Genomic DNA, 27,275 nt, shown 5'->3' on the forward strand with positions numbered 1-27,275 from the left:
CGTGCGCAGTGGCGGACTGTCAGTACCTTCCCGAGGGGCGGGCGGCAGCCGGTAAGTGGCGGCTGCGGCTCCTGCTGCCCCCGTTGCCGGCCCTGGGCCAGCGCCCCGGCTGGTGGGCGCCGCCCTGCCGGCTCCTGCCAGGCTGGCGCCGTCTGTAGCGACCCGAGTCTGGCACAACGGGAGCGGAGGTGGGGGCAGGACGGGCTGGGCCGGGTCGGGCCGATCCGATCCGGGGAGCGCGTCGGGATGGCGGGGCCGAAGCGGGTACTGAGGGCTCCTCCGGCGCGGCCGCCGTCCGCGGGCCTCTGCCGAGGCCGAAGGGGCTCGGCTCGGCGAGGCCGCAGACCTCGCCTGCGTGGCCGGGGGCAGGTCTCCGGCCTTTGCCCGGCAGGGACGGGCACCTGCGTCGATGCAAAGAATTCGACTCGAGCCACCTCCGTCAGGGAGCGCGGCCGGGTGGAGCTGGGGCTGCCGGCCGGGGGCTGCAGCTGCTTTCTCCGAGGTTTGGTGTGAGGGGTTGTGCCCCACACCTGGGTGTCGCTGGCCGCCTCTACCCCAGAAGCTCTTTTCTGGAAGGGACAGGGGCCTCCCCCTGTGAGCGTGTCATCCTCGCAGCTTCGCTTCTCGGCTCCCGGCCGGAGCTTGAGTCCGGAGGAGGAGGGTGTGCTGGCAGCCGAAGCCTCTCCAGCGCCGTTCGGGACTTTCTTTAGTTCACTTCTTCCAGTGCACAGCTCTGAAGATGTTTGTGGTTTTGGCCAACAGCCTCTGTGTAAAGTTGACATCGTTTCTTAAAGTTTGCTCTTCCTTTTGCATAGTCAGCAGTTGTGCAACAGCGTCTCTACTTCAGCAAGTTAGTGTGTAATCGGTTAGGAGATTACAGTATACGACTACTAATTTTGTTCATGGGGTCTACTTAATGTGCCTTGGAAGTGGCTGTGTGAGTTAAAGCTATCGTAACTCTCTTGAACGTACCCAGAGTTATTAATAAAGGCAGTAATTCAGCATAAAGCTGAAAATACCACTGCAAATGCCATTTCTGGAATAAATTCATATTCAAAAATAACTAACTCTTAATCGTAGGTACAGTTTCGATAACTTGGAAATAGATTGAGCTAAACAAAAACAGAATATTAATTCAAAAGTGTGAGTGGTAGGAATAGATCCTGCACCTTGAGATGTAGCAGAGGAGATCAAACATCATTTGAAGTTAACAGGCCATTAGTAGAGAAGTGATGGGTGTGGTTGCACAGCTGAAGAGGTAAAGTAGGCCATGAGTTTACAGTGTAGAAATAATTCTGGAGTAAGTGCATACTTATGCATGTAACTTTTGAAGATACTAGAGATTACAGATCTTGAGGTATCAGATGAAGGAACTTGAGATATAGGCTTAGGGTTTTACAGACTAGCTCTTAGGCAACCCTTGCCTGGAATCTTTTTTAACTGTGTTAAGTTCTAAAATAACTAATGCTGATAATGCTATACTATATCTGGCTGAGGTGGAGTGAACTTTCTTCCTAGCAGCCTGTATGGTGCTGTGTTTTGCGTTTGTGGCTAAAGCAGTGTTGATAACGCACCAGTGTTTTTGCTGTTGCTGAAGGGTACTTGCACAGCGTGAAGGCTTTCTTTTTTTTCCTGCTCAGCCCTCCACTCCCCTAGAGTACGTTGTGGGTGGGCAAGAGATTAGAAGGGAACACAGCCAGGACAGCTGACCCAAACTGGCCAAAGGGATGTTCCCTACCATATAATGTCATGCTCAGCAATAAAAAATGGGATAGAGGAAAAAGAAAGCAGGGGAGGTGGCTTCCAGGTAGCCGTTGTTCAGAGACAGACTGGGGCACTGGTTTGCCTATGGTAGGTGGTGAGAAATTTCCTTTGCTTCACTTGTTTTTGGGTTTGTTTGATTTAGTTTGGGGTTTTTTGTTTGTTTGTTTCCTCTTTCCTTCACCTATTAACTGTCTTTTCCATGACTCATGATTTTTCTTGCTTTTGCTCTTCTAGTTCTGTGCACCTGGTACAGTTCTTCATCAGATCACTAATTAATCTGTTGAGATTAAGTGATGCTTTGAAAGTTATACTTTCAAGCAATAATATGGATATGCGAGAGTATAATGGTGTGGCAGCAAACCTAAAATGTTCTATTTGATTTAAAGAGCGAAGATGTAAAATGCTCCTTTCCATTTGGAAGGAATGAGGAACACCAGATGTGTTCCTTGGAGTTCTGTGGACATCATGTTTCTGCATCTTTGTTGACTGGGATCTCTCCCTGCCTTCTATTAGTAGCTAGTGAAGCTTGAGAGAACAGGTCTGGTTTGATGGCTAGCCAATTTTACCTTTTCTATATTTTAAATCTAATACTAGTTTGCCTGCATGTATCTACTTCACCAGAAATTCCACTGGAGACTTAGGTGAAGTATTTGATTAATTTTTCCCTGCAGACCTGCACCTCTGATGGACTGATACTGTGGCAAGAACTGAAAACAGAGAGTAGGAAATAAAAAAAAATCATCCATAAAAAGTGTAAATGAAAGTGTTTTATAGTTAAGTCTCTGGATTTGGAGCTTCCATAGCTATGTTTCTCGACACTTTTGGTACCAAATTTGAGCTATTGACAGGGGACTATGGTTCTGTCAGCTCCACCAGATTCTAGTTCAGGAAGAGTTAGGATTTTTGCTTGGACTTGCCACAAGATTTCTTAATGCTTATCTCATTCCCCTTTTAATAGGCAAACTTACTCTAGGGTAAGATAGAATCTTTTTTTTAAATGACAGTTTGCTGTTCTTTTTTTATTGTTTCTCTTTTTTTGATACAGACTTACAGAGAGCAAGGTAAATGAAAAGCCGGTAACCAGAGAATGTTTCAGGTAAACTAATGAAACAGAGTTAAGTGACTTCAAATGTGATTCTTTTAGAATTTCGATTACTACTGTTTGTAATGCTTTTTAATGATGCTTCTGTCAAGTTGCAGTTTTTATTGCCAACGTTAGTTCTCAAATTGTTAACTTTGAAATGGCACATAACCATCAAATGAAAATATATTTTCTAAAATTGTCATATTTCTTTTCAGTACTGTTAAATTATGAAGGCATTTTGACGTCCTAATCAACAATGGAGGAAACGGATAGGGAAGCAGTTGCAACAGCTGTTCAGAGAGTAGCGGGAATGCTTCAGCGTCCTGATCAGCTGGATAAAGTGGAGCAGTATCGTAGGAGGGAAGCTCGTAAGAAGGCTTCAGTAGAAGCTCGACTCAAGGTACAAAGTTTGATAAACCTGAGTGTCCATGGTGCAGCATGAAGTGCACCCCATGATTTTCCCCCTCCTTCACATGTGTACAAGTGAGTGCACGCACACACATGCACACACACACATTTAGCCTGAAATATGAGTAAGGTCATGCTGTGTTTTGTGTCTATATGTTACAGAGTTCTGTATTTTCTTCCTTCAGTGTTATTCACTAGCCAAAAGTCATCTTGGACCGCTATATTAAATAATTGGAAATGAGCCTTAGAACAGTGTTTTGGGAAATATTTTTGGGTTAACCAGATCAAAATAGCTGTTATACACTGTATCTAATCTTATATTTCAGAATAAGTTTGTTTATCTTACAACTATTTGATGGCTCCTTCTTTGTAGGAGTCTGCATCAAGTAGAAGACAGCCTGTCGTCTTTCACAGTGAAAAAATCTATTAGCAAATTACACGTGCATTTTTGTCTGTAGCATAGAAACAGAAATTTTCCTGATGACTTGGACTGGGTTTTTCAGAAGGCAGGAAGCATATAGTGGGGTCTATTAATAATGGATCAACTGTTTAGTTACTGTGATCTATTTATAATATATGAGTACAGTCATTTGCCTACTGGCTGCTTCTATAGACAATGATGACTAAACATAACTTTAAGTTTTGTAAATGCCTAAATCCACTTTATAGCTAGGAAGTTTCCCTGTCATTTTCCTTAAGTTGCCTTAAATTTAGTCATCTATAGATGGTCAGAAATACCCATTCCAAAAAGAAGTACAATACCCCTTAATCCATTCAGGATGCATTCCTGAAGCAAGTGATGGTTTGTGATGCAATGGATAGCAAAGGAGATTTTCCCCTAAGAATTACTGTAATGGATGGGGGCATAGAGAGGACGTAAGAAATACATTTGCCCTGTACTTAAATTGTGTATATGTATGGCGTGGAAGATGGAAAGAGAGGGTCATCAAAATCATCAGCAGGAGGAGCTGCTGACTTTCCAGGTTGGATCACTGTTGAAAATCTCAGCTGCTTCATCTGTGTGAATGAACACATGGTAATTATTTTAGTGTGAACATGTTGGTGCTTCTTTCCGACTGGATATGCTTTCATCTTTGTCATAACTTTCTTCAGGTGAATTAATATGATGAAATCAACCAAGGATGAAGAGTGGAAAACCAGGGTAATAGTTGTGTGTCGTTTACAGGGATGAAGCAGCAGAGATCTGGAATGGTGTTCTGCTCCAAAAAAACAGCATCTCCTCCAGTTGGTTATCCTACCCCTCGCTCTGCATCCTACCCCAAATATTTAGTTATGTCAATTTCTTACATCCTTCTCTGCATTTCTTCCTGTGTTACATGAATTCTTACAGGATAAACTGCTTTGAAATGTGTCAAACGCACCTGCTTCATGTGTGAGGCTGATGACGGTTAGTGAAGCAGTATTTTTAAGGACTGGTAGCAGATCTCTGAAGCAGTGGGTGGATAAGCACGAGCTAGCACTGGAGGCTGGTGCTTCTGGGCTCTGCAGTCCAAAATGTAGGTGAAGAGCTGCTTGGAATCTATTCCAGAGCCTGAAAAGCTATGAGCATTGGCACCATGTTTCTTTGTGCACTCGGTCAGTGGGAGACCTTAGGTTTTGGTTTTCTCTCACCCTGAAGAAATACTGTATACATATCTTAGGAGAGTTCCTAGGTCATGGGTTTTCCTGAGTATAAATGTGCTTGAATCCTTTACCTTTTGATTCTTGGCTGCTATGCAATCATGAATTTGAACCATAAGGCTCTAGGGAGACCAGGCAGCTAGGATCTTGGTTGCATGGCTTAATGTTGAGGGCTGTCACTTGAAAAGAGATAAAAATGAAGTTGAGCCCTGTTCCTAGCATGGCTTGGTTTTGTTTTGATTTTTTTAACACAGTGATGGTCAGTCCAATCTAAGATGAATATACATTCTAGGAAGTGAAATCCACAATGCTAGGACAAACATGGGTGGATGTCTGGTTTTAGAATTTTCCTTGGCCATTTGTGTCAGTGCCCAAGATTAGTGATTGTTTCTATTTAACATAATCAAGTTTCTGCAAAAGTTAAATAGGCAAAAATTTGAATATGTAATACTTGGAAGATCTGCCTCAGAAGAAACTGAAATATTAAATCAGAAGTATTGAACATGTAATGATTGTGTGATTTTTAAAATACTTTATGGTCAGCTTCAGAAGGTTGTGTTTGAGTATTGTATTGAATTTCAGTATCTGAATTACCTCAGTTCCTGTAGGGGAAAAATGTGTTAATGCAGCAGTTCTGTAGATAGATATTGTATAAAAATGCCTTACTACTGCTTAATTGTAATGAGTCTGACAGGAAAATACATATGTTATTATTTCAAAGTACATAAATAGTGGTAGCTTGAGAATCACTGTATTTTTCTGGGACTTTCCCAGTACATTTAAAACACAATAAATGTTGCTCATAGTTACCAGGATTTCCTCTTTGGCTTCTAGTATCAGACAGAAAGTTCCAAGACTGACCAAGCTTTTTGGCCTTAAAAGTATGGCAAAAAATGTGTTTTGAACTTAGCAAAACCATTAGTGCCTCATTTCTTTGCTGGTTATTTCAAGTCCTTGAGATATGCAACAGAGTTTTCACTGATGTCTGGCCTTTGGCTTATCTTTTGAAGTCAGTTATTTCCAGTTTCATTTTCCACTCCCTGATTATATCTTGGTCACATCTTTTTAAAAATACATACGTAAAAAAACATGCTGTGGATGTGATCTGATTTCTTTCACTCTGATACGCATTATAGTGCATGTTCTTTAAGGTGTCTGGACTGTCAAATGATATTCGGGACTAACAGCCTATTTGAAGCGTCATTATTTCAAGTGTCACCTGTCACAAGAGATACCTATATCAATAACCTCGCTTTATGCCATAATAGTCTAGTAGTTGAATTGTTGGTCTGGTTGATGTTTCACAGTGTCTAAATTTTATTCTGTTTGGTTTTTTGTTGTTTTTTTTGTTTTGACTGGATTCCTTTTGATTATTTTGGGTTATATCTGGCACCATAGGCCAGAGGGATTTTTTTTTTTTTTTTTGAAAATTTTCTGTTGCCAGTCAAAATTTGTAATTGCTTTAGTGAACTACTTTGTGAATCTTTACATACGAAGCATTCTGTTGAAACATCTGGATCGGTTTTCTTCTGATATCCCCCTTTGCAATGAATTTATGAAGGAAACGCAGAGAAATCTCATTCTGCCTTCCCGTGATCCTGGTTTGATATAGATTTATAAAGATGATGATCTATCTGCCTAAGCTCCTATGTTAGCTTTGTGGGTGAACCAGTTGTATCTATGTCCTTTAAAACTAAATAGAACTTCAGAACTTCAAAAAAAAGAATGTGTGCATATACACAGTAAGTTACATGTTTCTAGTAAGCTATAATTTTACCTTTTCAGTTATTATTTTTTCCTCTGAAAAATGTTAGATACTGAAATGAAAATTAGTTCTTGAGAAATGTTGAAAATACAGAACTTACAATGATTGATGTGAGTTCATTCTTTGTCTTTTTGTTTGTATTTAAGGCAGCAATCCAGTCACAGTTAGATGGAGTGCGAACAGGTTTAAGTCAACTGCACAATGCACTGAATGACGTAAAGGACATTCAGCAGTCTTTGATAGATGTCAATAAAGACTGGAGACAGAGCATCAACACCATAGAAAACCTCAAGGATGTTAAGGATGCTGTAGTGCAACACAGCCAACTGGCAGCTGCTGTAGAAAATCTCAAGAACATCTTTTCAGGTAATCTAATGTTCTTTATATAATCCATCACATACTGAAAGCACTTTAAAATGGTACTAACAGGTGTAAGGTTATCAAGTAATGTGGAGAACTTTAAACCTCACTGGGAATGAAGAATTAAGGAAGAATCACCTACACATCATGTTCAGGGAAGTAGCCGGTAACCATTTAATATATATGGAGTCTAAATTGCACTGTAAGAACTTCTAGTCTGGCCTATCTCATCATCAGACACAAGTCACAAAGAAGCTTCTTGCTGGCAATCAGTAGCAGAGATAACATGTTTCGTATAAAAGACTGACATATATAAGCGGCATGTACAGAAAGAAAATTTGGAAAGATCTGAAATGTTGCCAGTGAGTTGGGCACCTACAGCAAGCCTGTTGGGTAAAAATAATTCCAAGTGATTTTAGGAAGCGAAAATTTTGCAAACAAGGGCAAAATATGAAACAGTAAGATCTCCAGTCACACAACAGTTAGGAGCCTCAAGGATTTCAATTTATGTTACAAGTGTGAAGTATAAACTACCTGAAATTCAGTTTCAACTGTGCACAGTCCTTGCTTCAGAATCAGGCAGCACAATCACAAAAACCAACTCATGCATAAAGAAATTATACATGGGAGACACTTCTTCCTTGCACGGCTGCACAACTATGAAGGTTTGCAAAATTAAATAAGATTAATGTCATATAATGGATACTGTAAAGATAAAATGAGATTACCTCCGTCCTGTTATGCAGTCTTTTTGGTGCACATTCCATTCCATTCCATCTTGAATCAGGGTGAATTCCTTGCCAGGGCTTTTCTGCTTATAAGTAATTTTAAGAATTTTACCCCTATAATGGGTGCTAAACCTATCATACCCCTTTGATTTCATTTAAATAGTCTTTTCTCTCCCCTTCTCTCCTCATAGTAATTCACAAAATGTACCTGTAAAGAAAAATCATTTCCTAGTCATACCAGGTTCATTTGTTTAATCTCTGTAAGAGTGTATCTAACTGCTACAGTACCAAGGTGGGGTATGGTGTACAACTTAGAGTAGTATTTCTATTTACATGCAATGTCTAGCAATAAAAAAACAAAGAACAACAAAATTCTGTATGCTGCAATGCTGAGTTATTTTGGGGGTGGTGTTTTCTTTTACACTGATGAATGCAATTGAGACAATAAGCCTTTTCTTTTCTGGCATTCTGAGAGGTTTTTGGTGTGAAGCATCTCCCCCAGGATTGTTGAACAGTATAGTTGATGATAACTTCACTCTGAGCAAAACAAATGTTTTATAAACCAAGTGGTTTTCATCATGATTAATGATTGTGTATAACTGGCTTTTCGCACCTTTTTTGCGGGTGCCAGTTTTATCACTAGCTGCCTTTTTCGTAGTGACAATTCTTCTGCTGAGATTTTCAGTTCTTTCCCCCACAGGATCCTAATTCTCTTCTACAGTATTCCTCAAATACTGAAAAATAATAAAGAAAAAAATCTTCTAAATAGTTTAGCAGCATAGGTAATTATCCCTATTCTTCCTTTGTGCCTTAGGCAGGCAAAAACTGTTCGTTCAAGAAGGAGGTAAAATTCAGTATTTGTTGTGTATATGCAGCCTCAGGTTCAACAGGGTAAGTGACTTTTAGTCAGGCAAGTTACTAGCTTTCTTATACAAAAGGTTTTTACTGCAATTTGTTTTATGGTAGACTTTTATGGACTTATTTTTTTCCTTTTTTTTAAAGGGGGAACAAGGGAGAGAAAAGAAGTTATGTTCTGTTGGCACTGATCTTAGTTTGTTTAGCCACTGATCAAAATGGAACATTATAGTTAATTACGTATAGAGATATAGAGCATTTACTAGCAATTTTGTAATAGTTCAAAATAAGTTCCTTCAATTCAAAAGAATTACTACAAATGTTCTCCAGCTTGTTTCCTAGTGCTTTTATTGTCTTGTATTTATTTTTTTTGGATTTTGATTGCAGTGTTTTACTTTTTTTTTTTCTTCTTTTTTGCTGTTGTTTCAGTTCCAGAGATAGTCAGGGAGACCCAAGATCTGATTGAGCGAGGGGAACTTCTGCAAGCTCATCGAAAACTGGTGGATTTAGAGTGTTCTCGTGATAACCTGATGTATGAGCAGTATCGCATGGACAGCAAAAACACACATGACATGAACCTTATCCATACATACTTTGGGGATATGCAGAAACTTTCTGAGGAGTTGGCAAAGCAACTTTGGATGGTGGTTCAAAGATCTCTTGTTACAGTCCGCCGAGATCCAACCTTGCTTGTTTCTGTTGTTAGGATAATTGATAGGGAGGAGAAAACTGACAGGCGCATGTTAGACCGGAAAAAACAAACTGGGTTCATACCTCCTGGCAGACCAAAGAAGTGGAAAGAAAAAATGTTCAACATTCTGGAAAGAACTGTGAGCACACGTATTGAAGGCACTCAAGCAGATACTAGAGAATCTGACAAAATGTGGCTCGTACGCCATCTAGAAATCATACGTAAATATGTCCTTGATGACCTGCTCGTGGCTAAAACCCTGCTGGAACAATGTTTTCCTCCACATTATGACATTTTCAACAAATTGTTAAACATGTACCATCAGGCTTTGTCCACTCGCATGCAAGAGCTTGCCGCAGAGGATCTGGAAGCAAATGAGATTGTTAGCCTTCTAAGTTGGGTTTTAAATACATACAAAAGGTAAGGTCCCCTCATCATTTCTGTTAGCAGCAGTTGAGAGTAACTATATAAAACACAGTTTACGTGCTAATATTTGCATGTCTATTAACATATAAGAAGAAAAAACAAAAATGGAATAATAGTAAAGAACTTGTTGGGTTGATATTTCTTATGCATTTTACTTTTGGGGAATTGGTCCTTAAAATTTGTTTGGATTTTCTAATATTTGATTTTTTTTTTTTAGTAGCTTTGTAAGGTTAAAGTTTTAATGCAGTTAAAGATCTGCTTAAAGCTACAGTCACCCTGTATTTGCATGCCAGTCTGGTGAAGTATTGGGAAAAGCAGAAGAAACTAAGAGCTCACGTGTGTGAAACACAATGTTTGTTGTTGGCCACAGCCCCAGAAGATTTGTATGGTTATTAACTTTCTATTGTTCTTTTTCGTAGGAGTTGGGACCATTTCAGTGTTGCTTCATTACTGTTAAATGGAAAGAATGTAGTAACTTCCTTCAGGTTTTCTCTCAGAACTGTGTGGTGATTTGTTTATGTAGAAGAATTTCTGCTTACAGGTTGTCTCCTGTGATACTCTTAAACTCTGTTCTTTTGAGTGGTGTGATTTGTTGGGGTAACTTAAGCATTATGTCTCTTTTTTTTTTTTTTCATCCTCCAGATAGAAACAGCTCAAATGGCAACTCTTTCCTTTTTGCTGGCATGTAGTTACTAGGGCAACTGATTGTTTGGGGAAAAAGTAATGCTAGCCTTTCTGTGGCTCATGACTGTAATCCTGTTCTCAATAGCTGGCATTGACCCAGAGTCTACACTGTGCGCACTTTTGCCACCTTCAATTGTTCAGTCTCACTAATTCAACAAACTGGATGCTTCATAGGTTTAGAGTATAATACCATGAAGCAAATAGGTAGGAGATAATATTGTTCTGTAGAATTTTTAGAACCACCTTTAATATTCATTTTTCATTTAGAACTCTGTGCTTTGCCCTACCCTGCGAAGTTGTCCTGCTTTTCTTGCCTACAAGGAACAATAAGGAGCACAGACTAATGCATACTTACATACCTGTGCAGGGTATATGAGAGATGCAGTACTAATAAGGGTACAACTGCTGATAAGGTAAAGGAGCTGAGTTCACTGGCCTTTTCTTCTTTGTTAATAGAAGGCCAGAGGAATAACTCTACAATGAATGATAATTATGTGAATTCCTGTACCTACAGGGCCATGGCCTAGGTGCCCAGGTTCTTCATTTATGTCCTGGGCTGTTCCAGTAAGACAATTCTTGGTCTTAAAATTGCCCTTCCCCCAGAAGGCAAAGCAGATTGCTATTGAGTTAGACAATTCAAAGCTAAAATCTCTCAATCCATTTATTCTGTCATAGGAAGGGCAAAGAGAGGGAGCAAAGCCAGCGTTGCATTTATTTACAAAGCAAACAAATCACAAAGGGATCACTCCTGCTAAAGCAAGTTATGTTGCCTGTGGCACCTGATGGCAAAATCTTGGAAAGGAAGTGAAACGTGAAACAGTGAGAGGAGTAGATACGGTATGAAGTATCTGAAAATGCATTTCTCCCATGTATATCCATGTAACAAGCATGATGGAAATTAGAGGAAATATCTCAGGAAAAAATTAAGGCTTTGAGTTTCTCTATTCTTGAAAGCAAAGGGGGAAAAAGAAAAGCCTGAAAGGGCAATACGGTAATTGTATTCTTATAGATTACAATAAACTGTTATAAAGAGGATGATAATTAGCTCTTCTGTATGTTTGTAGTGAACAGTGGAAGAAGAAATCAGCTCAGGCTTGTGAGTGGGAAAAGTAAAGTGCTCAACCACGATACTTGCAGAGCTTACCAAATCTGAGTCTCTGGACATCTCTTAACAATAATATAAAGAATTCTCCATAGGGATATGTTTATAATAAACTGTGAAGGAGGATGGCCTACATGACGTCATGACACCTGTGTTTCTGTGATATTTCACCCTCTGTTCCCTGCATGAAAAATAGGTTCTAAGCTGCTGTTCCATTCCTTGTTCACTTCTATGGAACATTGTACAGTGGAAGGTAGTTTTGTCCTTTCTAATCTTTCTCTGCTTTTATTAAATGTGATTGAATATTAGAGGGAACATATAAATCTGTACTTGTATTTGCGTATTACAGCTGCACTTTAAAACAGCTGAGAAAATACTGACCAATTAAGAGAAGCATTGGGGGTTTTTTCCATGTAATGAATTGATATGAAAGCCATGCATAACTTCTGCTTATAATATTTGCAAGATAGGAATTATTTTAAAATAATCTTCTACTTTACCAGAGCATGTCTTGGAAGCTGTTTTTAGAACTGTGTTCAGCTCTTAGCTGAGAAATAACGTGATGCTCCAGTGGAATAATAGCCTTTAATATTTGAGTGGGATGCAGTTTTACTGTGCTAAATGTATTTCTCTTTCATATTTAAATCAAGGAGAGCTTTGGAAACATACTGCTATTACTAAAACTGCACTGTGTTGGGACCAGGACTCTAATCTGTGTTTTAGGAAAAATATAAGTTATGTAAGATCCTGATGCCTGTATTCATAACATCATTTTATCAGATACCGATCAAGTGTTGACAGAACTGCTATGAGAGTTCACCAGTGTTGCTATAGGCATTGCCAACAATCTTCACTCGAAGGAATGGTGCTATGTAGCTAGCTGGATGCTGTCTGTAGATCAAGTACCTTTTTTAACAAGACAGAGCGGGATTGGTTGGCAAGCCTGGCACAGGAGGCAGAACAGAAGTCTTCTAAAATGTTAGTTTCCAGATAATACAATTCTGGTTGAAATTTCAACTCAATTATAAACTTTTGGTTGAAGGGCAATAACTCTTCCGTATAGCTAGAAGCCTCCTGACACTTCTGAGAGGGTTGTCTTATCACTTCCTTTCCCCCAGATGCTTGAGTTGTGGCAATCAGGAGAGAGAACTTGTGTATGGGAAGGATTTTTGTCTTTGGGGGCAAGAGAACTTGTGATCTTTGTTTTGGGGTTTCAGTTGATAAGCTTTGAGAACGATTTAATGTCTCTTGTGAAGTAGAGATAATTATGGTATAATGAGGCTAGAAACATTTTCTAATATGGCACAGTGCCATAAACAGCTTCTCACATTTCCCCTGAATAAGCCTAGAGCAGGTCGTGCTATTACGTGTATTCTTTACGTAAACAAGAATGGAACGGAATTCAATTTTCTGAATAGCTTGAGCCCCTTTAAATATCTTCAATCTCTTTTCCTACTGGCTCAGGAAGATGCTGCAAATATAAAGTGTTCAGTTACAGTAGCTTTTATGGTTTCAAAGACAAGAATTTTGTTTAAGTGTTTAGCCATAGTATGGGTTTTTTTAGTGCTTTGAGATTTTTTTCCTGATGTGGAAGCACAACTGTGCTGACTCGCTGCATGTACCCAGAGAACAACTTTAACTTGCAGAAGTATACAAACTAAACACTTGTTTAGGAAATTTTTTTACTGTTTACTATTTGTTTTTTATAGTTGCCACTGCTAATATGGAATTTGTGGCTTCCTTCTGAAAAGCACGCTAGAAATGGAATGTGAAACAATTTGTTATTATGATTGAATATATTTCCATCAGCTGTTAATAAAGCACTCTCTGAAGAGTGTGGTTTTGAGTTATTGATTTGTTTGAGCAAGAAATAAATATTAAGAGTTCTGCCTATGTTGTGCTTTGGCATAGCTTTGGTTTTTTATTTTAGTTTACACAAGCAACTCATTATATAATCTTATAAATTATAGATGCAAAATATCACTGTAAAGTATGAATTATATATAATCCTTGTCAAAATATTTTTGAGGGTTGCTCTAGTTTCTTTCTAATCCTATAAAATCAAGAACTTCCTTTTGCAAGCAAGTATAGCTAATGGTGCTGTTATAATACAGTAGCCATGAAGTGCACTTTTGATTTGGCATGCAAGATGCCTCCTCCTCTTATATTAGGTGTATTCTCTACCAATACAGGAAGCATTGATAGATTTTCTTTTAATATATTTTAGCTTTGATGTGGATGTGATACAAGTAGCATACCAGAAGCTCTTTTGAGAAACTCTGAGCAGAGTATTTTGTACTTTTCATTGATCTTTCCCATTCTGAAATTCAGAATGTGTAAGTTGTCTGTCGTGACCTCTGAAATTTGAGACATATAAAAATGTCCCCTATTAAGAGTCCACAGGTTGAACCAGTCGGCTTTTACAGAGTCTTAAGCAATCGCTAATTCTTGTACATAAGTTAAACATTCAGTCCTTTCATGCGTTTCTAAAATGTATTTAACATTTTTTTAATATGTGCTGGGCTATAGCTTTTACATTCTGTTCTTTCGTTTATATAGTTTTATTTATGTTCCTTGTAACTGCATTTATTGTTGCAGTTACTATTAAGAACTTCTTGAAATGTATAGATATTGGAAAATTGCCCCTTACAGTGGACATACAAAAAAAAAGCTGTGTAGTTTTTAACTTTTTAATCTCATTTTTCTTTGCTAATCTGCAATGTCTTTTTTTTTTTTTTTAAAAAAAAACCAACTCAGTACAGAGATGATGGGAAATTCAGAACTGTCTCCTGAAGTGGATGTAAATTCTCTGGATCCTCTGATTTCACAAAATGTGGTAGACCAGCTTCTCAGCAAATATATGTCAACACTTACTGTGAGTAATAGTAATTTAAAGACACCTTCGGATGAATGTATAGCTGCATTACTGCCTCAGTGCTGCTCCTCCATCAGAGGAAACTATTGTGACAAATGTGAACTCAATATCATTACTTCTATATATTTTCAAATACTATGTGTAGGTTTGTTTATAAAGTTATAATCAGATTATTTTACAGATGTGAATCATGACATTTCAAGGAATAATTGTGCTTTACAGCCTGTATTAATTGTATTTTATTAGAAAGGAAGGAATTCCAGTGTTCATACGTCTAAATTCATAGTGCTGGTATGTTAGGTATTACTATACTTACCAGCCACTGAATGCAGCTTGGTCCCTATAGTAACTACGTCAACATTTGATAGAGATGTGATCTTTTCAAGGTAATCAGGATGTTCACGTTTGCCAGTTTGATTCTTTTAACGGTCTTTTTCCTTTCATGCCTGTCGACTGTGTGAGCATAATTTCCTTTTGTGGATGCCATTTGAAGTGCATCTCAAATAAAAAGACCCTGCTTCTTGCTTATCCTACAAGTCACTGGAAATCGGTCAACTACATGGCAAAGGAATCAGTATGTGATTGTAGGGTTTTTAATTGTATTTTTCTTTAAAAATCCACTGTTGGTTGCCTCTGAGGCTGGATATTGGGATAGTTGGAACTTTGGACTTGCTGTTCTTACATTGTTCAGTTGAATTCCTCTCCTCCAAAGTTTAGGAGCTCTGCCAAGCAGAGGAGGGAATTCTTGTGCTTCTTTGGATGTATTCGCTACTAAAATATGTCCAGCAACAGCAACTACGTGGACTTGATATTCATCACAATAATATGAACCAATCTTGTTATGTCTGAAACTGCCTGTTTGTTTCACAGGATTCAGCCTTGTCCAATTTTCTGCCCATCCCCACTTCTACTTTATTTCTTTTGATGTTGTGTTTAAAACTGTTTATAAACAAAAAATAACTAGTTTTGTTTGGGTAAATGAAAGTATTTCTTAATTGTGACTATCAAATATTGATGTTTATGTCAATAAAAACTCTCATTTTCATGAGAAGTAAAATGCTGATACATTTTAACAGATTTTTAATAGATTTTTTTTCCAAGCACCTCAGCTTGAAAAAAATGTTCTTGTGAATGATGATCTTAAGGTGAAAAATGTTGATGTCCTTAGGCAGCTTAAGGCAGCTGGCTTAAAAGATTAATTATTCTTTGCAAATCATACCTCATCAGAGCAGTTCTATGCTTATGAGGACTAAAGATAGTACATTGTTTCATGTAATTGAAGATAGTGCTATATATACTTAGCAGATACAGCACTTGACAGGCCACTCACTGTAGTCAAAAAAGAAGAAAACTGCAGGTCTGTGTTTGATCAACAACCTTTCTTGTGCAGGAAGATTGTATAGCTTTCAGTTTCTTCCTTTATCCTATCTGCTGATAGTATCTTTTGGTCAAAATTCCTGACTTAATACATTATTTTTTTAAAAGTGTTTATATTTTTAATTTATTTACCTATTTTAGACCTTTTTGCCCTTTCTGTACATGCCTACTGGTCATGTTTATTTTTGCATTGTAGGGCACACTAATATACCTGTTATACGTTGGAAAGAAGTATGAACCTTCATATTACTAGGGGTTTTAACTGAATGTGAACAAAGTAGAAAAGAGGCAGAAACCTTCAACCGTTTGAAAACATAATGATAATTATTTAGGTAGAAATCGAGGCATCCAATTACATATTTAGCAAACATGCTGGTCTTTGCTACCTACTGTTGCATGGTATCTGTGTCATGCAAGTGATCAGAAAACTGGCTTAATCTAGTTCTAAAAACAGTTGTTCTTAATGTCTGTTTGCTTGTTCTTAATGTGCTTGTTGGATGGGAGGAGAGCCAGCTGTGGTATCTCCATCACTATTTTCTGCGGTACTTAAGTTCCAAGAAATGCAACTCATTTAATCTTATCCTGGGGTTTTGTCTCCACCGGTAACAAGCATCAGTTTCCTAAAATGTAGGTAAAAGGAACTACTAACAGATATGTGCTAATTTTCCTGTATTAAGTATTACCCTAATTTTTTCAGTTGTTGAAAAATTCAGTTTGAAACCTAAAGCCTGAGGCTTAATAAAGGCTTCCAAAGTTACTAAACATGTTGATTCTGACAAACTGACTTGCTCTTTGTGTTTCCCCTTCCAAAACGTGCCTAAGCTTGACTCAAACTACATCGCTAGTTTACCAGTACTAATCTTTGTCTTTGTCAATGCAAATTTTAATATGTCTGTGTTACCTATGAAACATTATCTGTTATTATGCCATTCTTCATTATGGAAATGGCTGCTATTTCAAATATTGTAGTGGGTTTTTTTGTTGTGTTAAATTAGAAAATCTTTGCTTTTTCTTGATTGCTTTATTTAATGTAGTCTAACATCATTGGCTGGCTACGAAAAGCACTGGAGACAGATAAAAAAGACTGGATAAAAGAAACTGAACCAGAAGCAGATCAAGATGGGTACTATCAGACTACACTCCCAGCTATTGTTTTTCAGGTATAGGAGAACTTGATTATTCTAGAAAATCTACAGAAGCAGTAGGTGGATTTGGGGGAATGGAGGGAGTGGGACAGGGAAACCAAAGTGTTTGGCATGCCATTGTTTCTATGTCTATTGAAGTATAGGTTTTTTTTTTCCTGTAAAGTTGTTAGTTGGAGGCATTGTTTCTTTTGAGGTTTTTATTTGCCTTTTTCACTTTAATACTTAGAGACTTAGTTCTTTTTATGTGTAGATTAGAAATATATTTTTCCCAGCCTATTTAGTTGATATTTGTATTTAGTTAACTGCTCTTACTTAGGTCTCTTCATATAAATTTGTCATATAAGCCTACCAGATGAGGTGTTTGTAAGTTATTAGAATATTGTTTGTTAATATGGTGCCGAGGTAGTTAGGCATGTATTTGTTCCTATAACTCATTATACAAACACCTTAATACTGGAAAGAAAAGTTCTGTTGAAGATCAGAAATGTTGCTGTTTAAACACTACTTCAGTTAACATTAATGCCTGTCCAAATTATTAAATAGCGTCAAAACAGAAAAGATAAGGCTATTTCTAAGATCTTAAAAAAACAAAACAAAAAACCCCAGAACAACCTGCACCACCCTGTTGGTAGTAGAAATGAGTAGTTTTTAAAGTGATCTTTATCAACCAAAAAATGTCAGCTTACTATGCTCATTTTCTAATTTTTCTTTACAAATATTGTGTGAGGTACCTTCAATGAAAGATAGATGGTCTCTTCTTCCTGCATTTGTTTCCCACTTTATTGTTTTCCTGTCTTTATACCAGGATTTTTCCTACATTCTTTCACATTTGTTTTAGTGCCAAGGTTGGCTTCATCTAATTCTTTTCAGAAAGTGTGTGGTGATGTCAAAGAAACTGGTGGCTGATTGGCTCTAGTGTCATGCTGTCAAAGGCTGCAGTGTTGAGATTCACGTAACAGTGAAACTTTCAAAATCATCTCAGCATAAAAGCAGCTCACGTTTCCACCTGGCTTTGTACCCTTCCTTTCCAGTTCCCCTCCTCTCAAACACAGTTCCCTGTAGGTCAGCCAGAGCTTGTGCCTAGTTGTGTTTCAGGGGTCCCTTCTACTTCATTAATGTGAACTTACTACTTTCACATATGGGGAAAGCAAAGGAGTTCAAGTTATAAGGTTATTCATTACTAGCTGCAGGAGCTGACCCAAGAACTTTGTTCCACTGTAAAGCCAAATTCCTACTGAATTAGAAATATTAAATACTTCTTTTGCTGAAGAGAGAATGCAATTGTTTTCAGTATCAGGAGAAAACTGCAACATATATTAATGGTTGTCAATAATTTATTACACTTATGGAAATAGTGATTTTTGGTTTAGTCAGCATCAATTGTCTGGGCTTGTTTTTTTTTTAAAAAAAAAAAAGCAAAACAAAACAAAAAGACCAAAAATAAAAAGCACATGTAGAGCTGGTGCTAGTGACAGTCTCCAGCAAGACAGGAGTTCTGTCTTTGGTTTACCACTGGTAAAGGCCTGTCTTTATAACTGAACTATTTTTAACTTAGATGTTTGAGCAGAATCTTCAGGTGGCTGCTCAGATAAATGAAGATTTGAAAACAAAGGTACTCCTTCTGTGTCTTCAACAAATGAATTCATTTCTAACCAGGTAACAATTTTTAAAATATAAATGCTTTATCCTGCCTCAGCCTCTATTTGTTCCTACAAATCCAATGCTTGTTTTTCTCGTGAGTGATTCTTTATTGCTTTGTCTTTCTCCTACCACATCCATGCCAACCAAGCTTTTCTTCCCTTTCCTTTTCTTGCTTTCTTCCTCCTTTCCCCAGTTTCACTGCAGAAGTTCTGTGCTGATGAGTGACCCTTCCGGTTCCTCTCTGCAAATGGCTCTAATTTTTGCAGTCAGTTCCGCTTTCTTTTATATCTCAAATTTATCTCTCTTTCTCATAAGGAAGGCAGAAAACACCTCTGTGCTGGATTCTGCCCAGAACAGATAAACTAAACATCACATGAGCAACAAGCCCTTTATAAAATAGTTCTAAATACCTGACAGGCCCTTACGGAGCATTTGGTCCTGCAGGTGTACTTAAGTTATTACAGATTTCTGTCTATTTAATGCTATTCGTTGTATATGTTACAGGTACAAAGATGAAGCACAGTTGTATAAAGAAGAACATCTTAAAAATCGTCAGTATCCTCACTGCTATGTACAATACATGATTGCAGTCATCAACAACTGTCAAACCTTTAAGTAAGTCTGCATGTTCTTGCAGTATTGTGAGAAAAATAAGTATTGATATTTCATTTGTAATACTACACGTTCCCAGGACCTTCTCTTCTTTTGTATACAAAGAGGGTTTCAGTTAAGATAGTTTAGCTGACTAACGAAAGACAACAGGTTTACATATATTACTGTTTTAGGAGGCAGATATTGTGATTGCTCTTGCATTTGGCAAGCCAAGCCGTTACCCCTCACTGGTGAAAATCCAGCTGTTATTCCAAGAATTTCATTGCCAAAGAAAAATTTATCTTCAACTTTTAGAATTTAAAAAAGTCATTGCAGTTAGTTTGTCTGGGGCCTGCCATCTCTTACATTTGATCTCTTACAGTTCACCTTCAAGCAGTGTGATCAAGGTGAACTGAACTGGAGAAGAGTAAAGGTAGAGCTTGCTCTATTAAGAATATCAAAACAGGAGAAAGAGGTCCTCACTGCTCATGTTTCAGTGTCCAGCAATCCAACTCCATGTTCATCTATATCTGCTGCCATTCTCAAGTAGTCTAGGTTGATCACTCTCATGCTGGAGAGTAAATTAAGGCATCCAAAGCAAGCAGCAGACATTGTTTCCCCTTGCAAAAATAAGACTGTTTAGTTATGTCTCTTCCTGTGTATGCACTCCAGAAATTTAGTAGCAATGCAATTGTGCATCAGCGGATGATGAAAAGCATTGTTATTTGTCACAGAGAATCTATAATCAGTCTGAAAAGAAAATACTTGAAAACTGAAATGGAAGACACGTTGTCAAGCAGTCATACAAGCATGGATGCAACTTTAGACATCATTGCCAAAGAAGGATGCTCTAGCCTGCTAGATGAAGTCTTCATTGATTTAGAGGTTAGAACTTTTTTTTCCTCAAAAAAACAGAAGTATTATTTTATAAGGAAAAACAATTCATGAATGAAGTAGTTATGAAGCCTTTCTATTGTTAAACATATTTTATATGTGGTGTGCTAGCAAAATGCCAGTAAATGTCAGTATTGTTCTTCACTGGTGTAATTTGCATGTAGGAGACTGAAAGGTTGCTTAATTATATTTCACAGGATCACTTCGGGCAGGTGCTTTGTATATAGTGAATATTTTCTAGCAGATTGTACTTTGTCTTATGTAGTTGTGTTTTAAGAATTATTTGCGGAAACTTCTGATAATAAGTTATCTTTGTACAAGTGCAGTACATCTGTAGTTAAGATAGTTAATTGACTCTAAAGGTGGGCCCTTTCTCACTGATAAATTTCCATGTTTAAGAATTCTAGCTTCTTGTATAGAATCTCTCAGGAAAATAAATCTTTTCATAGCTAAAAAGAAATTGGGAGTATGAGGAGGGAGGTAGGGAAATTAGAGAAATGTAAGGGGCAAAGAAAGATGCTCTGGGACTTGTTAGATTTGTAATAATAATTTGAACTAACATAAACACCTTGAGTGATTCGCAGTAAGAAAGATGTGGGAGCAGTGTTTATTTTAAACGTGAAGCTCTTAAGCAAAACCTTTATTTCTCATTAATGATGCTCATTGATTATGAAAAGACACTCCATCTACTCTAATGACCATTCTTTGAAACTAATTTACCACAAGCTTCAAGTCACTATTATCGTTTATAAAATATCGTGCTCCAATATGTAAAGAATTTTTCCTCTGGGGAGAACAAAGCAAGATGAGTATGTAGACGTAGAGAATACTGGATTTATGTATTGTAGAGTTCTGGGAAAGGAGTAAAACATATAGGCCACCGGATTTGGTGTAGGCACAGGAAGTTTGTGGGGCCATCAGAGATGAACAACTGAACAGCCAGTAGCAGTTCAAGAAATCCAGCATGAAGTTGCATTATCACAACAGTTTAAGGGTGCTTCATATTTAAAATTGGAATTGTGAGCTCTTAAGTCAATTTTGTCCTTGGACCTTATTTTTTTTATTTAGCTTAGACATTTAAATAGAGAACATAGTAAAGGATTTTAGAGAACTCATATGAAACGTGCTCAGGTTAGCACAGTTGGTTTACATATACACCCAGTGTATATGTCAGGGTAGCACTCTGTGGCAACTGTGCTACCCTAGTAACTGATCACATCATTTTCCTAAACTAACTGCTTATTCCTCTTGAAGAAGTGTAGTTTAGAAATGTATGACACTTAAAATTGTCCCCTATTATTTTGTAACTGCACTGATTTGATGAGAGTGTCAAAAATTTGTTCTGATCAATTGTTTCTTACCTTCTCAGCCACATCTCAATGAGCTGATGACAAGGAAGTGGTTGATGGGGTCTAATGCAGTGGGGACTATCTGCGTTACTGTAGAGGATTATTTCAATGACTTTGCAAAAATAAAAAAGCCTTATAAAAAGGTAGGTGCAAAATATTCTATGATAATTGGCTAAAATACTCTGAATATCATGTTGTTTGGAATTTCTGAACACTGAATGGAATTCAGAATTGGAATACAGAAATTGGAGTTGATTCGTCACTGGAAATAAAAAAGTGTTCCTAATCATATTACAAGAGTGAATCTAACATTTCTCTCTTTCTCTCATCTGTTTTGTTCACAGCAGTATAATATTTGCAAAGACAGATCAGAGTTGCAAGATGTAGTCCAGAAAATGTACTGGCGTGTTACTAGATCATAATCTTACCAGCTTGTACTTTTCTACCTCTCCTTAGAAGTTTGTAGTCAGATAAAATTAGCTCCTCTGAAACTAGTTTTTCTGGCTTATTATTACTTTTTTTATAAATGCACATTCTTTAATTTCTAGTTTTAATATGTATAACAAGGCATAGTTAAATTGATGCCATAAGGTTTAACAAATCCTTTAACTTATGTTTAAAGTTCTGTTACAGCGGCGTAATTTGCTAGGTTAGGTCTTATTTTTTTTCCCCTGCGGTCTGTCAAAGGATATCTGGATTTCTCTTATTATCCTTTAATCTTTTAGTATTATTGTCCTTGTTTTTGTCCTTTATTGAATTAAATTCAGTTTTTTATAGTTAAGATAGCTTGTCTTAAATGATTCCCTAAGATCTAGGAAGTATTTGAAGCTACCAAGATCGGGATTTAAGTGAGGTCTTTGAACAAACTTTTACTAAGTAAAAGTGCCTAAAAGACGTACTCTCAAAAACACACACTTATTCTTTCTTACTTTAACTCTTAAAGAGATAGAAGGGACTGCTCAAAGTTCCTCTGATGACTTCTTAACCTTCAGTATTTGCAGATGCTAGAGGCCTCATTATGTATGTCAATTATATGCATTTTCAGTCCAGAAAAAGTACACAAAAGAAGCTGGGTTCATCCCAGAATTAGTCTATATTCATGGAACAGCTTTCTTTTCCAGATCTGGTTTCTTACTGTGAGGTAATAGTGCTTGGCATGAGTTTCTTTAAGTATTAATACCAATCTCTGCAGTCACATGTGTTTCATCATGTAGCGTTTATTGCCACCTTACGGGGGAGATCATCACACATTTTTTTGGCATTCATCATACCTACTATTCTGCTGTCTCTTAGCATGAAAAAAATCTCCCACACAAGACACTATGTTCTAGCACTGGATGGGACACAGGTTTTGTTTCCCTTGTTTGGGTTGGGCTTTTTTTTTTTCTGGCTTGAAAATGTTCTTGGTTAACCCTGTTTTTAAAATCCAGTTTTTAAAAGCCACATGAACAGAGCACCTGAGTGAAGTCTATAGCTCAATGAGAAGGACACTCTTCTGGAACAGGGGAATCTGGATCTTAGAGTCATTCTGCTTTGCTGTTTTCCTCCTGTGCCCTGTCATTGCACTGTTGGCTCTTCTTGAGTGTTCTCTGTTGTAGCAGAGGTGTTCTTCTTCACTGACTTTGCAGTGGTATGGGGCATACAAGACAGTCTCCCACAGTCTGTTCTGTGGAGTTAATTTTCCTCTGTGTAATTGGCATCAATTCCACAAATGCAGGAGAAGCCATCTCTGAACAACCAGTAAGCTCTGGTATTTCTGCACAGTCTTGAGAGCAGGACTTGGAATCACATTTTCTACCTTCTGGATGAGGACTGTGACTTCCAATACTTTGCAATCTGTCATTTTCTCTCGTTTTATTTTCCTTTCCCGAAACCTTTCTCCAAAATTTTGATTGAAACTGGAAGCACATGTTGAGTGAAACTAAAGCTTGATATATACTAATAAAATATGATTAAAAGTTTGTGACTACCTGTTATGCAGGCTTTTTTCTTAACCTTAAGTAACTTTGCCACCATGCTTAGGGGAAAAAAAAACACCCGAGGACTTGTGGGATTTAAGGATGCTCCTTATGTTAGAGTTGAAAAAAGATGTAAAGGTTTTGGGTTTTTGATTTTGTTCTTTATTTCCAAACCTCAGCGTTACTCTTGCACCAATACCAGATGTTTCACTTTGTCACCAGTAGCTATTTCCTATAAAAAGACAAGTGGAGAACAGCAAAGCAGTCAAGGAAGATGGGAGAAGGTGATTGCTGCTGGCTCTCCAGGCATATTACCAGACTTGACCCAGAGCACAGATAATGTAGGCAAGAGTTGCAATGCTTTATGCAATGTACTGGAGTTCTGCAGCAGAAGCCTCTGTGGTCATTCCTTGACCAGATATAAAGAGCAAGGCTGCGAGGCCACGCACAGGTCTATTGTAAAGGTCATACGACTTACTTCTTTGTTCATGTTTGTTCTTCTATCTTTGGATATGCCTGTGCTCCTCAAAAATAATTCAGACATCCTTAGGGATATCTTGTTTTTGTTGTTTCTCTTTCTTGTAATTAGCACATCCTTTTCATTAGGGAAGGATAGATTTTCATTTCTGTTAGCATCATGAAAATCTAAAGCCACTCAAAATGTGCAGTATTAGCAAAAACTGTGTACTGATGATTGAGTGCAAATACACATTTCAAAGCCTAATAATTGTTCAAAGACTAAACATAATGGCTACATTTGCAGGTATCACTGGCATAATCCACCACCTTTTTCTTTCAGACAATGACTATTGAGGCCCATCGGAGAGTGGTTGTGGAATACATCAGAGCAATCATGTTAAAACGTATATCCTTCAAAAATGCAGAAGAGAGAAAAGAGGGCGCAGAAAGAATGATCAAAGAAGCAGAACAGTTCAGATTTCTGTTTAAGAAGCTTGCAGCTGTAAGTATTTGCTTTGGGTAATGGTGTTAACCTGGTAATTTAGAGTAAACTACATGTTTACTGCTTGGGGAAAACGGCTAGAGTTAGGTCTCCATGTCTTCAGCGTGTTGGGTGACTTGTGAATATCAAGGATGCCAGCTGAGGGCACAGAGAGAGTTTCTGAACACACGCAGGCCTGCTGCTAAAGTTCCTGAGCACCAATTGCACCTGGTTTGTGTTTATACAGCTCTCTGCAACTGAGTATTTGAATGGCCTCACAGAGGTAGGTACCCTGACTTTGTAGTAGTAAGTAAAAGAAAAAAGCAGTTGTTTGTTTAAAAAAAAAAAAAAAGACTTGGGCTTTGCTTTTCCTGGCTGGAAGAAAGGGTGATACTGCATCTGTTTGGTGTGGTATACTTATTACTTAAGTAACACGCAATGTATTCATTTAGAATCAACAAGACAAGTATGTTGACCCCATTTAAAGTGCAGTAGAAATAGAAAAGACAGGCCCAAAAGATATTTGAGAACAATGTACAAGACAGGCCTAAAATGAATACTAAATTTTTTTTAAGAGTGTAAGTAGTGGGAATCTGCTGGAAAGCTCTGAGGGCCAACAGATGACAAAATGCAAAAAGAATGCAGAGAAAGATAAAGCCTGAAAAACTTGGGGGGGTGGGGGGCGCAGCATGCATCTCTGCTCGCTGTGGAAGACATTGGGGCAATGCCTGCATCAGAGTCCTTCATTACGTGGGATTCTGTGCAAGATCTGTTTCAGATTAAGGCATTGATAGAAAAGGTTATGGAATAAATGAAATGAACAATACCAGATTGGCAGGACCAGATGACCTGGAACTAAGAGCACTAAAAATAGTCCAGAGATTAAATAGATACTACAGTTCAGTTGATCAGTTGTTGAAAGCTGCTTTGGTGGCCAGATGACTAAAAGGAAGCTAATGCAGGGCCAGTTTTTAAGTAACGTTTCAGAAGAAATCTGGCTTTTGCATCAGTTATTCCTAATGTTTGTGACGGCAATTTAGCAAAAGTTAAAGACTAGAATGCATCACCATGTGGATAAATACAACATATTGTTTTTAAGATATGACTTTCTTTACTGATATTCTGAGGGTGGGTCTCTGGATGAAGAAGAACAGGGAAAGAGGGAAGAGGCTTGTGGTAACAATTCACAAATATTTTGTTTTCTTAATGTCTGAAAATTCAGCTGTTTGGGGAATTCAACATCATTGTCGGACAAAATACTAATTAAAGGATTGTTTGTAGATATTGGGGCAGATTGCTTTTGTTTTGGGGACTTGGTTTGCGTTTTTATTTAACTTTTCATCTTGCAGGGCTCTGGAGAGGACACTGAAGGCCTTTGTGACATCATTGAAGCCATTGCAGAGGTTATAAAGCTAACTGATCCTTCACTGCTCTACCTAGAAGTTTCAACTTTAGTCAGTAAATACCCAGATATCAGGTAATTCTCTTTGCCCTCAAAGTTAAAAGATATATAGATGACATCACAGTTTCTTTGTAGTCTTGGGCAAATTTTAAAACAATGTGTAAATGTGTTCGTATTTTTCATATTTGCGAATGTACCCACTTTCTTATAAAAAAAAAATGCTAATATGAAGTGTATGTGACCTGGACTAGGAGGTACATGTACTTAAGTACACAGTGGTTCAGCAAAGGAATAATGAAAATACTTCCATTCTGTGTTTTGGGAGGATAAACTATGTTTGAGTCCTAAGAGCAGCCAAAATAGTGCTTTATATTGAGCTGGAAAGCCAGTTTTGAGTGACTAAAGATCTGATGAAGAATTAAAAGTACACGCTGAAACTGAGTGAAAGGATTGCCAACTAAGTGGTATTTCTGACAAGATCTTGCTTGTGCGAAGTTTCCTACTAATGCCCATTTTACCATTTTCCTTTGGCAGGGATGACCATATTGCAGCTTTGCTGACAGTGAGAGGCGATGCCAGCAGAGATATGAAGCAGACTATCATTGAGACTTTGGATCAAGGTACAAGCCAACCGAATCCAAACTATGTGCCAATTTTTAAAGAAATTACAGTTCCTACTCTAACTGTGCCAAAACTTCTTAAGTAACTGACAGCTCTGTGTTTGTGTGTTATTACTGGTGTGGGATCAACAGGTTCGAAATATTTGAGCAATGCTATTTCAAGTGAAGTTCAGTATACGCTGATACTTGCTAGGCATGTTTCTTTCGAAAGACTTGGATGTGGGAAAATGTAATCAGATCTCTGAAAGAAGATGGATGTAAAGGTGATGTTTGAAGAATGAAGCTTCTAATGGCCAAGGGGCTTTTTACTGACCTGTTTGTTACAGCTGTTTTTGCTGTCAGCAAATAAATTTTTCTTGTGGAATATGTTTGCACGGTGCACTGCAATGCCGTATAAAGATATTTATACCAAAACCAACAGAGCTGTATTAGTGCTGGATATACTAACATATATCGCTTACAATATTAAAACTATCTTTATATGGCACTGCACTGAGCATATATTAACATCCACTTTCACGTTATACTTTGTGTATGTACTTACTTTGGTGTAAAATAGTTTATTGCAGAAAACTTAATTATGAAATCAGTTTCCTGACTAAGGGACTGAATGAAATTGCTATCGTGCAATTTGATTATAGCATGAATGAATAAATAAAGACACGAGGTACAATATTTTTTTTTTCATTGATTCACTAAAAACAGCACATAAAGTCTCACCTCTTCAATAAAATGTTAAACCATTGCTACCTTCAGCTATGTATTCTTTGCATCCTTATAGATTTACAGTAGATCTAAATCTTTTGTTTGTTTTGTTTGAAGTGTGAATAAACTTTGGATTTAATAGCTTTCTGGAAATGCAAGATACTTCTTTTTATTTCCACCGTATTTTCAGATTAATATTTAAAGCTGATTTTCAGTATTTATCTGTTCTAATTATAATGTATTACTAGAAAACTGTGAATTTAAAATTAT

General features: G+C 37.6%; 1 protein-coding gene across 2 annotated transcripts; it reads left to right on the forward strand.

Annotated features, from left to right (window-relative positions):
- On the forward strand, positions 1-27,146 carry EXOC3 (exocyst complex component 3). Of its 2 annotated transcripts, XM_068396442.1 has the most exons (14): positions 67-188; positions 2,810-2,860; positions 3,064-3,248; positions 6,809-7,028; positions 9,035-9,716; positions 14,266-14,383; positions 16,795-16,920; positions 18,461-18,561; positions 19,051-19,161; positions 19,872-20,022; positions 21,401-21,523; positions 24,138-24,299; positions 25,628-25,755; positions 26,215-27,146. In XM_068396442.1, the coding sequence occupies exons 3-14, from the start codon at positions 3,105-3,107 to the stop codon at positions 26,384-26,386; spliced, it is 2,238 nt and encodes a 745-aa protein (XP_068252543.1). In that variant the 5' UTR covers positions 67-188; positions 2,810-2,860; positions 3,064-3,104; the 3' UTR covers positions 26,387-27,146. The 2 variants fall into 2 exon arrangements, with proteins under 2 accessions (XP_068252542.1, XP_068252543.1); XM_068396441.1 differs by lacking the exons at positions 67-188; positions 2,810-2,860 and adding an exon at positions 1-51.
- The last annotated feature ends 129 nt before the right edge of the window (positions 27,147-27,275 follow it).

This window comes from Nyctibius grandis, chromosome 3, assembly GCF_013368605.1.
Source record: "Nyctibius grandis isolate bNycGra1 chromosome 3, bNycGra1.pri, whole genome shotgun sequence".
NCBI classification, from domain to species: Eukaryota; Metazoa; Chordata; class Aves; order Nyctibiiformes; family Nyctibiidae; genus Nyctibius; species Nyctibius grandis.